The 15,608-nt window shown below is 37.6% G+C and overlaps 1 protein-coding gene across 3 annotated transcripts in view; it reads right to left on the reverse strand.

Moving 5' to 3' along the window:
- Positions 1-15,608, reverse strand: part of LOC117238151 (MOB kinase activator-like 2) — a 65,091-nt gene that overhangs the window by 42,145 nt on the left and 7,338 nt on the right. The window contains exon 1 of one of the 3 annotated variants that reach the window (XM_033502818.1): positions 9,929-10,150. The exons of the other annotated variants lie outside the window; for them this stretch is intronic. Coding sequence (XP_033358709.1) covers positions 9,929-10,023 — 95 coding nt within the window. The 5' untranslated portion in view covers positions 10,024-10,150. Of the gene's footprint in view, positions 1-9,928; positions 10,151-15,608 lie in introns of those variants that run through there. 3 annotated transcript variants of the gene reach the window in all.

Below are 15,608 nucleotides of genomic sequence, written 5' to 3' on the forward strand. Positions count from 1 at the left end.
AGACAAGAATGTAAACAATAAAGTCTTGGAAGACGCTTTTCAAGCGGCGTTGAGATCCCCCAAAGTGTTTCCCGGGATGGTTGTCTGGTCTGTGTGGAAAAAATGTGAGGATTCGCACGGGGGCGGACCTGGCGTTTTCAGAACCGGAGAAACCGTAAAGGTGAGTGTAAGTTACTCGCTCCTGGCTAAAATTAAATTTCCCAGATAGACAATGCACTTAATTAAGCGAAATACGCGAAGGTTTCCCGTTTCATTCGACTCTTCCGACGAAGACGAGAGGGAATATTCCAAAGATGATTATATTTTCTATTCTTCTTTCTTAAATATCAATTCTTGAAAATACGTAGTAAAAATTAACGCGGAAATAATTTCCTACTATTACGTAAAATAATAAACGTATTTGTGGAACACTCCGTTCATTCTATCAACCTCTATCCATTTATCTATCGTCTATTGTCTTCCAACATAAAATTCAAAGCCGGAAAGTGTCTCTACAGTTCATTTCTACAAGGTCGACGCAGACACGTCTTTTCGTTCCAACGCGATCTCATATTTCTTGGTTTCGAGCGAGTAGAAGATGCGATGTCAGGGTCGATAGTCGGTCAAAGAACGAACGCGACACTGAAATTCCTCCGGGACGACTGCGTTTTAATGGCGATCGATTCGAAAGTGATCGATTTGTTGGTAATCGGGGAAATAACCCGAGAAAACGATCGTGCCCGTTAGAAACACGCGGAAGATCGAACGAAACTAGGCCACGCAAACAGCGATATATGCGACCTTTGCGTGTTAAGGACGATCAAGGTCACCGTGGGGAAACCGTGATTTCTCTATGTCGAGACACCGTCGCCCATCTAACAGATGCAATTAGTCGTATGATGCGATATGTGTGTTCACGGTTGATCAAGATATCTATAAAGCGGTGAGTCTCATCTATTTAAGCTTTAACCCTTCGAGGTTCTACGTTAAGATGGACGCGATATTCTGCCTCGTTAGACCAATCAAATAGAACCATCGAGCTTTATTAACTGAAGGGGCGCTGAAATAAGAAGGTAGCAAGAACTCCACTTTCCAGTAATGCGAGTAAACTGATAAAATCAATGAAAACCAAATCACTTTTTTAAATGTGCTATAAATTCGTAGCCAATTAATATTTGTAGTAACAAGTGTTTACATATTTTAATATGAAATCTGAACCTACATTTCTTTCTCTTCCAGTAAATATCCGCGATTTAAATATTGGAATTATTTCCCCATTACAGTAAACCGTATAATTCGAATTATCATAATTATACAAAAAGAAATTAACGTATAAGGTATGTCACTAGCGAATTCAAAAGATAATGCATACGATAAACAGCATACGATATCTCTTCTATAAAGCAAAACGTTTGGAAGGTTATCGCCAAGTTATCTTCTGCAATTACAGTACAGGATTTCCCTGTGGTCAAAAGTGGGTGAGAAACTTTTATCCGCGGAACATACGGGTCAATATTGGTCCACCAATTATTCCCCTAGGGGTAGAATTCAATTTCGTCGCGCATTCTGCATTGAAATTTGGATTTGAAACCGCGGTGTCGCATATTAATTTTGGCTTCGATCCCCCTGTTACGGACACGGACTAGCGACGTTTCAACAAGCACGGTTTCACGGTGATCAAACATTGACTTAACCTTAATGCCTATGTCGCATACCAAGTTCCGGAAGAAACTGGATGACAACGAGCAGCGTCGATGCGACGTTCGATACACGTTTTATTATTCCACGTCCAGACTGTTCGTCCGAGTTTGCGACAGAATTAAATTGATGAAACGAAGACGATGAAATTTACCAAGTGACGGATGCAGAGGATCTTGGAAGATAAAATTGAACTTCTGTACCGTAATTTGTTGGCTTTGGTTAAATCTCGAGCTTTGTTAAGTCATTTTTATTTAAATCAGTGACTTAATAGTCGCTGACTTGAAAAATTTGTTTTCTTTTTCCTTTTAATAGAATCATATGTCTTTTAACGTATGGATCAATGCTTTTCTGCAGAAAGATCTTCAGTTTGGAAGAGATATTTTAATTTCGATAATTCCGATACAAAACAGAAAAATTCTACCAGAAGAATCTTAATCTTCAAACGATATTCACTTCGATACATCCCACTACTCTGTCGCAATCCATAAATTCCGCCAAAGCTTCACCCCGTTTCCCTCGTTCCTTCTCCTCGGCAATTTTAACATTCACAAAATTCCATCCTTTAAAAGTTCTCCGTACCTATCGTCGAATGGTCCTTGCTAAGGCTGTATTTTGTAAAATAAAGGAAAGAGAGGGAATAAATCGGCGCATGAAGCATAAAACAACGCGGAAGGGAACCGCAGCAATGCATGGTCGTTCATGACGGAAGTTTCAAAACACCGGTATGTACGTACGTACGTATATTCGCTCCCTCGATCGTTTGCACATACCACGGTCGTGTGCTTCGAGTGGACACGTCACATATCCGCGAAATTATTATGTCAAACGCTCGCAAGTAGAGATAAGCTGGCGTATATACAATTTTTTAACCGTTTGAGAAATCACCGAAAAGAATTGACCAATGTTGAATAGCGTTAAGCGTTAGAAGTAAGATAGTAGAATAGTAAAAATAGAATTATTTTACGAAAACTGTGATAAACTGTTGTTCATCGTTGTTGGAGGTAAGATTCGAGATGAAAATCGATTAGCAAAATACCTCGTCCGTATAGAAAAATCTCAGAGGAGAAGACACGAAGTGTGAAAAGTAAACACGTATCTACATAAGCATTTGTTTGATTCATCGTTCCGTAGAAATGAACGTTCCACTTAATAGCAGTATGCAATCAATTTCTAAAATCCTTCGCGTCACTAACACACGAAAATAAAGAATCTTACGACTGTTACATTTTAATGTTTTCAATCCGTCTGGACCGCATGAATCCGTTTTAAGGCACGTCTCCGGTACGATACGAGCAACCAAGAATTTTCTGCCTCGGTCCGACGACACAAACGGGTTCGAGCGTTTCTAGCTTTGTAAGAAGCATATCCTTGCGAATAGAAGGGGACATAAACGAGGCGTGAGCGAATACTCTTTTCTTGGAGAGACCCTATAAGCGACTGGACAATAATGCCACTCTGCGTTCTGAGAATCGCTTGCCAGCGTTTCGATGGTAATGGCTCAGCTTTACCTTTGTCTTTGGTTTGATCTCCGACGTAGTTTCCATCCAATCCTATATTATTTCACACTGTGGATAACGGGATTAGTTGGACGCTCAAACATATGAAATATAAAATTGTCAAGATTAAAAGATTTAAAAGCACGTATGGCTGAAATCTGGGTGATTCAAAATTTGTAAATCCAAAATTGGTAGGGCTTGCTAATTTCCAAATTTTACACTAAAATTTCGATATATCCAGAGTTCTGTTTATCAAATTAACGGTAAATGTAACGAGAAAAATTCATTGTAATTTGTGTTGTAGAAAATAAGACGAAGAAAGAAGGTAAAAGATAATAACCATAGCAAATTACCCAGCTCTGGTCTATATATTTTCCCTGAAAAACAACCACAAGACCAAAAGAACTACCAGTAATGGAAGATTTTCATCTTAGTCTGCGACCTGACCTCCAACGTGGTTTTCATCCTATAAATATTGATTTACAAGAATCGAAAGACTGATTCGTTTGTAAACGTTCACGGCCAGAATTTATACATTTCGTGACTTCAAAATTTGTTTCTCAGCTGATGCTCACATGATTACCGTCCCCATCTAACTTTACTAATTTACATAGATGCGAAAATCGGTTCTTTGCGAATTCCGTTTATGTTTCGAATTTACATATCGCAACCCTCATTTTCTTGCAATTTACGATTTATACGAACATGAATGTGACCATCGATTTTCTGCAAATTCTACTTACGCTTGAAATTCAAATATTCCTATATACCTAACAATCGTAAGTATAACCTAATTCTGCTTTCTCGGTTTTATAAAATTCTAGAATACATTACTTTTCTAATCAGCAAAGAAAAAAGGTCAATAAAAATGGGAACATTCTATCTCTGAAAATTCTTTCGACTACTATCGTGTAGGTACATTCCCTATTCTGCCACCAGAGGTCTGCCGACACGACGACACTTTCTCGCGAGTACTACATCCACCAATCAATTCCGATAAATACGTACAGCTTCCGACATGAATTCCCTTATCACGGTGTTTAATAGCAAGCTAATCTTATCGATGCGAGTCCTTTAACAGAGTCCTTTTTTTCAACTTTCTCCAACTCTTCAAAGTTACAGCTCAATCGCAATTATTATTACACGTTAATTATCAATTCTGGTTAAAACGATATGTTATCCAGTCGGTTCTTTTAATTTCCTTAATAGCCACGCTGATATCTCAACTTTTAATTTCGCTGGTATCTCAACTTTTACTACGCATAGTTTCTAATTCCTGTGATCAATATCAGCGCTGGCATTTGCGCAATTCGCAGAGATAGATTTCAGTGACTATTGCGATATGGTTCGATCGTCGGTCTACTTCGTGAAACGATTTAAAATATTATTCGAATGGTTTGAATGTTTCAATATGTGTTTTTTCTCCGCTGTAACGGTACGTTATTGATGTATGAATAACGTGTCCAAGTTTTTTCATGAAAAGGGTTGGCCAGTAGTATGTGTTGTCCAGGACCTGTTTTTCAGGGCAAACAGGTTAATCCGTTAAATTCAAAGTGCCAACTGGATTCGGTGTAGAATGCTGGAGAATCTGCCTCATGTGCCAACCAATTTGGCAATGTCCTCCGTGTAACACGTCATGTAATATATCTTGATACTGATGATAATATATCTTGATGATTCGTCATCCTTGTTTTTATGTATCATGTATTACAAATTTATCGGCGTTGTATGTTTATTAATTGAGGAATTTCTAGTTCGCTACAAGTATTCCTATCTGCATATTTGAACGTTTAAAAACTAAGAAATTTTGAAATTCTGACTAGCTGGTCAGCGAGACGTTAAACGTAATATGGAAGTCGATCGATTTCTGAACATTTCTGTGTATAACATATGCATAATATTCTCTTAAACGAGATATATTGCGAAGCAAATATCGCGTCAGAATTATAAGGAAAAATTAAAACAGAGGAAAATCAGCGAGTCGCGGATTGCATCATATTTCGTGCAATATGTGCGTCTGTAAATCACGAGTACACGTCGAGGCGCGCGCGAAACACATGCTCTTCCGGGAAACGCGAACGATCGAAGAACGACCTTGGCCAACTGAAGTCATCAAGAGTGAAAAAATAAACCGAATGAATAGGAAGGATAAACGAGAGTCCTGTTGCGGTCGCGATGATTGTCGTTTCATCGCGATCGAATTAGAATTTCCACATGTCCGTCAATCTTCCATTCAACTCGATTCGTTTCAAGTATCGGATTGAGCAACGGTCGTTGACTATGAATATCGAGTTTGATGATTTTATTTAAATAAATTTTTCAGAGCAATTTTAATATACAATTAGTTTTAAAATTTATTTCACTATTTGCACTGCTTTTCCAACGTGAGAAACAGTAAATAAGTATTATTTGATTAAACTACAATGACTAGTGCATTTTGATGAACTACACAGTTCTAGCATTTTTCAAGGATATATTACGTTTATGAATACATTTAACATTATTTTTCCTCGATAAATTTCCGTTAACATACTGTATTCTTTGTGTCTACAAATCATGATAATTTTATGGAAATAACGCGCAAGAATAGGTATCCTATGTTCACCAAGGTTTTCGATTTGAATTCTGCACATCTTTTTTCTCGTTCTCAGGGTTTTGGAATGGACTTGAATTGTAAGTGAATGTTTATCGCGAAACTTCTACAATAATCGACCGACTGTTGAGTTTCTAATTAAATTAAAAGAAATATATGTCACGAATATCACTTGCATTGCTTATTTTGGATATAGTTTAATATCAATGTAATTTGTTATATTTCTTGATCCGTAGATTGTTCTTAAACAGAAGCTTATTATTAATCTTTTCGAAACTCTGAATTTTTTAAAAAGCCTCATGTGGAAGAACGGATAATTATCGGTCGATTAAGCAGCAATATTTGATACGGTTGAATGATCGGATAACTGATGAATTTTCCAATGAATTTCACGAAAGACATCTCTTGGATACGTTACTCTTCGTTATTCCTTCTCGATACAAATCGATCGCAATTCATCTCATTATGTGTATGTATGTATGTATCCTTGTAGGTTTTCAAAGAAATCTACTCATGAAATACGGTACGTTTTACGAAACAAAATTCTATTTTTAAGTTCGAATGATTAGAATTTATACGTCACAGCATATACACACATTCTTTGTTTAAGAAGTATATTTTTCATAATTTCTATTAAAAGCGTTGTGCCTTATTACGTATAAATAATCATTAAATACGATGATAAAATAGGACGAAAATTATAGCTCATATTCCTATACTCCTTTTGTACCTAAATAACTTTCATTTTGCAACACTGTTTCCTACACGATTAATCGTTGTGTTTCAGGAAACTTCGGCCCGTTTCTCGAATTAAATGTTTCATAGGCGAATCTAAAAATAATGCTCGCCAACCGAACTGAATTAAACCGAACAGCTGCGAATTTGGTTAAAGTATATCCGGTTTGTCTCAATTAAATATACGTCTCGGTTCGGAACTATTTTTAATTCGATTCATACGATGCAACTGCATGCCTGATACGAATAATTTACGTCGCAATTCGCTTCAACGAGTTTCCAATTTAATTTGAAAACTCTATAACCCCGTGAAATGTCAATCGTTTGAGTCTTTTCGTTACAAATAAATCAGCGATTTTTCGCCATCTAAAAATGTTTCACAATTTTCATATGCAAATTCTCCTATAATATCGTCCAAACTGAGTCATCCACTTCCCACCATCTTTCCGCCAAACAGTCAACGAAACTGCAACTCGCGAACAGTGCAACTCGCTTAAAAAACGCACGCAACTCAACGCTACTCAATGTTACCCGGACCTTCGTAACCGAAACAACAATCCTTGAGAAGCGAGCATCGTGCAAATTATCATCCTAACGTAGTTATCAAGAAACTCGATCATGACAATTTTCAATACTCTTTTCTCGTAACCTCATTATCGTGCTTCGATAAGGCTGTTAATTCCTTCGGCGATTGTTTGCACATTGTCTCAGCCCCGGCTGACGTGTCAAAAGCGATCTCTCGCTCGCTTGCTCGTTATTACGCCGTTCAAACAATCCTCGAGACGCCAGAGAACGCCAACGGATCTCCAACGATCAAGAAGTTTTACCTCCTGTACAGTGGCTGTGCTCGCTACTTTTGCATCATAGAAATCTGTTAATCGAGAATGTACGAGTGAACTTCCATAAAAAAGTTACAAATTACGACTAAATTCTAACAAACTGTACAATTCTAGCAAACAGTAGACTCTGTAGGTCTACGTGACGAAAACTGCACTAACTAATCGCGATGCTATTTACATTAGAAGTGTTGTAATGCGTCTTACTAGTTGCAAGCACGCCATACTGATAACGCGTTCGTGATTTCTATTTATGACGCAGTATCACACGAATCTAATAAAATATTTAATGACTTATTTTATAACAAGAAATCGATACAAATTCTCTGCAATTTTATTGCATATCTGATACCTATATAATATTTCTTTGTCTGGGTGATTACATTTATCTGGAATTTGGAAGTTAAACGAACGAATGTGAATGATACGCGATATTTGCTGATTAAACGTAGAGGCATCTAAACGCAAATGCTTGATAAATGGACGATTTTTATTTGTTCATTATCATCTGGATGTTGTATGCATACAATTTAAACACTCGTTTATTGCTATCTGTTTAATCTTTGCTAATACACGTATTTCTGGATTACAGCAGTAATCGTGAAGATTTGCTTTTTATTATTTCTTACTTTCATTAACAAGGTCATACAGGCAAGAATAATTCTTGCGATGGTGATACTCTATCTTAATCTCTGGTTTTCTGACGGCACGTTTTATATTATTCCATCAATGCGTTTGTAAAATAACTAAGAGAAATCCAAGAAAACATCTGTATATTATTAACATTTATAACATTAAATATTCAGAATTATGAAATTGAAAAATTTCCCTATATCCCTAGTTAAAGAATTATAGGATACCTATATAAAGGATACAAAGAACGTTTCCTGGTACTCGTTAACATTATTCGTCAACATTATTTAACATTAAATTTAAATGTCAACCTTCTCTTGGAATAAAATGGAATTTCAGGATCAAATTATCGGCAGTTTTGTTATTTAAATAAGAGGCAATTTACCGTATTTGTACTGAAGGAAAAAGATAAGAAGGAAGAAAGATGGTAAGTCATAATATTTTTTCTGGCTTTGATAGCAACATCTTCTCGAACAATCTTTTCCTCTACGTTTAATTAATAAACAAATTATTTACGCTCTCAGACGCTCTGTTAATTTAAAGTTTACGATTACCCGTGTTGCATGATAAAAAAACAACTTCTCGAGAAACTAGAATAACCTTTTTATGCTTTATCGAAGTTTTATCGATCGATCGACCGAGAATATCATCTTGCTCTAAATTCCTAGAACCGTAGAAATAGCTGAATCCCGATAAAAAAAATGTCATCAACTTCGTAAATAACGAGGTTCCTCTCATTCTTATCAAACGAAGGTCTCTACGAAAATATTGACAAATTTCTCAGACACTGTGCAACCCAACTGTTAAATTGAACTTCGTTATTCACAAAATTTTCTTAACTGTTTGCATTTTGCGTTTAACTAGACCGATACTCAAGGTAAAACACGCAACTGTAATTGTTTGAGTAACTCAACAAACATTGATTTTAGCAGAAACGATCTATGCGCACAGATGCGTAAGATATATCTTAAAACGAATAAAACAATCGTTCTTTATATCAAAGACTAACTGGGTTGTGAGTTTGAAAATATTATCTTTTAACTAAGTAGAGATTTATTGCTTAATATGGAGATGTCTATACAGAAGACATTTTCTAACGCAAGTGTTACATAGCTAATAAAACTATATATACATAACGTATTATTCATAAATTTATCGTTACTAATTCTTTTTATAAATAAAACTGAATAGCATGATCTTTAAAAAAACGCTTAAAGACTGCCAGCCAACTAAACATATTAAAACTTATCTGCTTCTTCAAATATCTCACTGTTTAAACATCTTACACGGTAACAATAAGCACACGGTGAATACGTGGCAATAAGAAAATTCTACAAAATTCGTTAACACTTGGTCGTACTTATTGAATCTCCAACTGTTCCTTTCAATTCGAATAATTGCCCTCTATTACGCTCGAACCGCGACTCCAAAGCAACATATATCACATGTATTCTCATGAATTCGCCACAGAACAATTCTGACCCCCTGAACGTACAATTCTCCAAAAACTACGACAAAAGAGCTCTCTAACTCCATTCACTTAACCTCGAATCACACTTACATTCCGCAAGCTATCCCAAAAGCGTCTGACTATAATGCTGCCAGCCCACCCAAATCGCACAACAATAGAATCTTCCAGTTCTGTATCCTGTTCGACTCGATTCAACGAACTCGACTGCTCTCCAAACGACATCTTCAGCCACGATCGGCGTCAGAGAAAGTTAGTTCGCGCAGAATACAGTATTGCCGTGTTAACTGGCCATCGCTGTATCATCAATTCCTGTCTCGCTCGTACTCGCAGGAGAAAACAAACGCTTGAGATCTCCTTGAAACATTCATAGCTCTCCCGGCGGAGCCAGATGGAATCCCAGTTCGCGGTTAGGTGAAGGATCGCTGTGGATCTTGTAGATCCTAGCCGGTCGAGAGGCACGCATGCGCTCAAAGAAAAGACTAACCTGCAGAAGCACGTGACGGTGTCCTCAACGTCCATGGACAAGGACGTGTCGATGGCCGAGTATTTGAGCACCTTCCTGTTTCCCGAACCAAACATCGAGCCAATTACACTGAACGCTTGACGAACAAGGCACGACACACCAGCTGTACTCTCACCAGCAGCGAGGTAAAAAAAAACTGAAACGCCGAAACGGTTTGAACGAGCGAGACCAACGAAAGGTGACGGTCAAAATCAAAACCAAAATAAACTAATTGGACTAGGAGGGAAACGGAACATGAAAGGTAAGGTGGACGAAGTGCGGGGAGAAAGGAAGAGGGGAGAAGTGTAAACAGGAGACGCGACGACCGATACGGTGATCGAGACGCGTACGGATTCAACGAGCAACGAAGCACAGACTGACGTCGCCGTTCTCCAAGCGTTCGCCAGGTACCAGCTACCGCTATCGGCTATCGGCCGCCACGCTACGATAAACGGAGAAAGCGACTCACGGTCGACTTGGCAGTGGGAGAAGACAAGTCCCGGAGAGGGGGTAAGGCCATAAAGTGGTGGGGCATGTGAAAAAAGTAGCGAATAAAGGGAAAAAATGAAGAAGTATAAAGGTCTACACACACTGTTCCAACATTTGGCAAATTGATCAGGTTATCGACACCGCCATATCGTGCATACTTTCACCCATCGTACCTCTATGTAATTCTGTAATACAATAGCAACGTAACATGTACAATACGTTCATAAATATTAATTAGTTCCGTTTTGATATTCTTTATAACGAACAGTTGCATGCGTTCCATATTTCCGTGGCCTATTAGATCGCGGATTCATCCTTTGTTGTTTCATTCACAAACTTCAATCAATGAAGACTATTTGTACACGCATATCAAATTTATTCGATCATCGTACCATATGCAGAGCCCTTAAAGCTCTGATGCACGAGTGACTGCGGAATTTTGTTTACTGGTGCAATCGTGAGCGATTGTATGCACAAATAGTCCTTGATCGATGCTTTAGAACAAAGCAGACAAGTTATATTAGGGTATTTAACCTGGATCTTTGGCGCTTCGATTATTATTCCAGTCTACGTAGCCAACGAACTGAGAAAACACCATGGCCTGTTTAATTTGGTATTCGTCTTACGCCACCGATGACGCATACAATACGTGAACAAATAACTTGATGCGCGCGTCGCCGAAACGTAGCAAAATAAAAGAGTATTCTATTGAAACTAAAGAGTATTCCATGTTAGATCAACGTACAACATGTAACACTTTGGAAAGAATGACGGAAAGAAGACAGCGCATGGGCGTGCATTACCGATGAAACAGAAAGAAGATGCAGGAATATATAGACGTGAAATATCTTTGTGTAAGAGGATGCAGGAATATATAGATGTGAAATATATTTGTGTAAGAGTGTTTTAGAGAGGAGTGGGGTGAGGAAAAGCTTGGCACAAAAGGGCTTCCCCCCTGTTCGTACACTATATATTCGTCTTTGTCGCACTTTTCAACTTTTTTTATCGTTATTTCGCATAGATGTATCATATACACGCGTGGACGTTTGGCTGTTTCCGCCTTTCGTTGTAATGTAATTACGGGAGAGGCTAGCAGTCGGCGAAACCGGACAAGTTCTTTCTCCTCAACATCCGTACGGCGCGGCACGGCAGCGTGCGTACCTGTTCTTCAGGGTCGCGAGTGATGCAGCGGACGGACGATGATGGTGGAACGAACGGGCCGATTCCACGAAGATGAGGTCGAGGAACGGAGGAAGGCGATGGTGAGAGGGATACATGTCTACGGATACTCGGGACACGGCCAACTCCAAGGGATTTTGCTTTGTGATAAATGACGCAGACTGTATTTTCGATCTCTTGTCGTTCTCTTGTTGTGCGTCGTATCCATTTTTTCAGACAAATAAAATTTGAATAAGAAGAATGCCTTCCTATGAAAACAGGTTTTAGACCTTCCTAAAACTAAATTTTAATCTTTGGTGCAATGAAACGTGAAAATAAAATATTTAGAATATATAGAGAGTTAAAAATTATATGTTAGGGACAAAAGTATTATTTCTTACGATCTAAGGTTCCAAATAAGATAAGTATTCTTTCAGTAATTTCCTAATGAACTAACGTGTTCTTATGCTTACGAAAAGGGATGTTTGTGCATTGTCAATAGTCGATACACCTTTAGCGGGAAGAAATGGGTGCAACTGGTTCATGTGTCTTCTTACTGGTTCATGTGTCTTGCAAAATACGAAAGGTTAAGGCCAGTAGATGCGTGATATTACGTTTCGCAACACCCTGCTATGATATGAATATAAATTAAGGTAGTTTTATGAGGAGAAAAACTGTTTGGAAAAAAATGCAAAAGACTGTTTTCAAGAAAGAGATATCGGTTTTAAAATTTAGCGGTCTAGCAAACATATTCATGAAATATATTTTAATTACCGTAGAAGTCAAATTATATTTTAATAAATATAAATATTTATTAGCTTCGAAACTGGAATACATAGACTACAAAAAATATCTTTTCCTCTCTAGTTTCACGGCATCAATGCTTCATTGAGCAGCAGCTAGTATATTTCTCAGATTGACGTGTTTTCAAGCTCGTAATTTGTGAGTATTCAGCCAGAGGATAGGTGAAATTTTTGTTACACGTTATTTGAAAGACCACTTCCATACTGGTTAGGTAGCATTTGCATAATACATATACGACGATATATACCACGCAAGTATCTTTAATTTCATCGTGAATTGAAGCTACGATGCATGTCAGAAATATTCAGCTGGCGTAATAAACAAAGGATATATCTTATATTTTAATAGAACGAGCAAAGATAATTTTCATTTCTTCTCTTTTGTTTTTTGCTTTTACTATGATAATAATCGTAAAGGAAAGATAACTTCGAGTGAAGCATCGTTGACGAAAGTGTCCGTTGAAAAATCGTCGAGAATACCGTAAAAAATATCTACCCTGTCAGTGTAGCACGGCTAGTAACGCGATTTTGGCGTAGACGATGCGCGCATCCTCTTCAAGCATTCCATGCGTTGTCCATGTAGAAGCACGATTTTTGCCCAGAAGAGGCCACTTTTCTCTAAGTGTTTTATGCTCGTCTGCCACTTATGCGAAAAAGGAATTCCGACACGGCACGAGTTTACGTTTACATCGAACATTTGTGTTGCGTTACTCGTATATACACATTTTTATCATGTATAATATCGGGACCACAAGACATTATTTCATTTTTTAGTGCTGTTATTTACACAGATGTTGTTTATGCAGATTTAACGTGCAATACGTGAGAAGTGAGCAAAGACACAAATTTTAAAGATCCTTGAAAAATATCATTTCGGCGCGCAGTAGATTAAATACAGAACATGGCTACAAAAAAGAATTTCCGGAAAGGACGTAAAAGGATTCAATGAAAAGAAAGATTAAGGTTGCAATTTAACCAAAATCCGTACAAAATCTGTGCCGAAAAAATGCACTAAAAAATGCACTAAAAAATGCACTGAAAAATGGTCGGGCGAAAAGAACTGGTAAAAAGTGGTTCGTCCCGAATGACGGAAGAAAAAAAGATAGAAAGATAGGAAAAATAGAAAAGAGTAGATATAGTTCACGGTACATATCGGTTATCGATAAAAATTTCAGCAAATGAATTACGTGAAACCGTTGCGGCGCCGCGGCGGCATCGATGAACATGGTGGCAGAGAGTGAAAGGTGAAAGAGAGGCGTATCGATAGGGCGAAACCGGCAAAACGCACCATCCGGGGCCAATTCGGTTATTCCGTTCCTAGCAACGGGATAAATATCGATATATCGCGATGATAAAGTCACGCTCGCGTATTGACGTGTATTCGTGACAATTTCTTTCGCGACTTGAAAGACGAGCAAGAAATAGTTCTACTACTGTTGAATGTGTGAAATGAATATTTTTGGATGTTGCTGTTTGAAAAATTATAATTAACATTGTATTAACCTTAGAGTACAAATGATTGATATTTTGTTAAATTGTTTACCCAAGGCTAATAAAAAATCTTTCATCTCGAAATCATATCAATTGCTAGATTTCCCCTGACTTACAAGCTCGACGTTCTCTCTCCCTTTATACGTATCAGTGTGCTTGTATCTAAAATATGTATCCAATCTGCTAAATTTACAAAACCAAAAGAAACGCAAGATATAGCGGACGGTTAATATCGATTTCGAGGATTATGTAATCCGTCTGCTGCGGGAAGCTTAAATCGAATCTTTTTATTTCGATTCCGTATAAAGGCAAGAATCTAATTGAGTTTGCGGCAAACATTACGCAACATCATCGTCCGATATTTACTCGTTTTCACCGCATCACAGCGGAAGTGATAGAATTTTTGTTGACTGAACCAAGTTAACGTTTGAATCAGACCGAGAGGGCAGAATGAGAATTTCTGACAATTGATCTATTAGAATTTAAAGCGTCAGAGACGCGAAGCAAGAGTTTAGTCTAACGAATCATGTTTTTCTAATTATGATATATAATTACAAAAATTTTATGTGCATATTTCCTTAGAATATCTGCAACGAGTGAAAGAAATAAAGAACGCCAATAAATTTACAAAATAGTATATTAACGAAATATTGTTGTTTCGTATCGTTTTCGAAGCAAAGATTCGATACGTTCCAGGATGCCTCGAAAGATTAAAGACCGGTGAAAATTGTGAGAAAATTTCATTACGACACATATCGAAACATGAAAGCACATAGCTAGGGGTTTAAAGGAGCAGATCCCGGACTTTCAGCAGTGTCAATTACTTGAGCTTGTGTCTGGCCGTGAATCACACGACATTTATCCATTCACAAGTGTCGCTGCCAACAAACGTCCGACGACATTACCGTGAAAAATGAACGGCAGGATAACGAGAGCACCGATGAATGTCACGTAAATGTGACAGACACTCGGTCCCCGGTTACGTGCTCTCAATTCGTCCTAGGGGAGCGCTGTCTGTTGCAGGATTAAGATGAACCGACGATACCCGCCGCTTTCTGTTTCTTCGTCTTTGTGCATTAACGCTTTAACACATTTCGCGAAACACGCTCCACTCAAACGTTTCACGTACAATTCCTTTTGTAAGAACTAAGACACTCGCTGCTATGAATTGTCACAATTAATCTAAATTATCGAAGAAAACGTTCAAATTCGTACACACGATACCCGATCGTAATATGTACAAAAGTTTAATCGCGTGTACTGTATCTCAAAACATATACATAACTTTAGATAGCAGCTTTTTACGATACGATTCTTTAATTTTTTTATCATTTTTATTTCCTATCTTTCGTGGAACATTGGCCAATATATTGGCAATTACAAAATTCTACCTTTTTATTTCAATAAATTCTCCATGAAATATCTTTTCGTTTAAGAAAACGTGTACACGCTAGTTGAAATTGGAACCCGTATCAGCATATTGAAAAATATTGAAATTGCAGTCACGACATGAGCTGTTCATGTAAGGAGTTAATATCCTTTGGAAGGAGTGATAAAAAATGAGGAATGCTAATATCACTTTCACCAATAAACGTGCTGAAACTAATGGTTCTCGTGTTTTTATAGCTACTCGTATCCTATACTTATACTTTTATAATAATGTCTGAATATAGTAGCGTAATTAGCGATTATTGCAGCAATTATCGACTAATCTACATATT

The sequence above is a fragment of the Bombus vosnesenskii genome, unplaced genomic scaffold (genome assembly GCF_011952255.1).
Source record: "Bombus vosnesenskii isolate JDL3184/JDL3185 unplaced genomic scaffold, Bvos_JDL3184-5_v1.1 scf7180000013436, whole genome shotgun sequence".
NCBI classification, from domain to species: Eukaryota; Metazoa; Arthropoda; class Insecta; order Hymenoptera; family Apidae; genus Bombus; species Bombus vosnesenskii.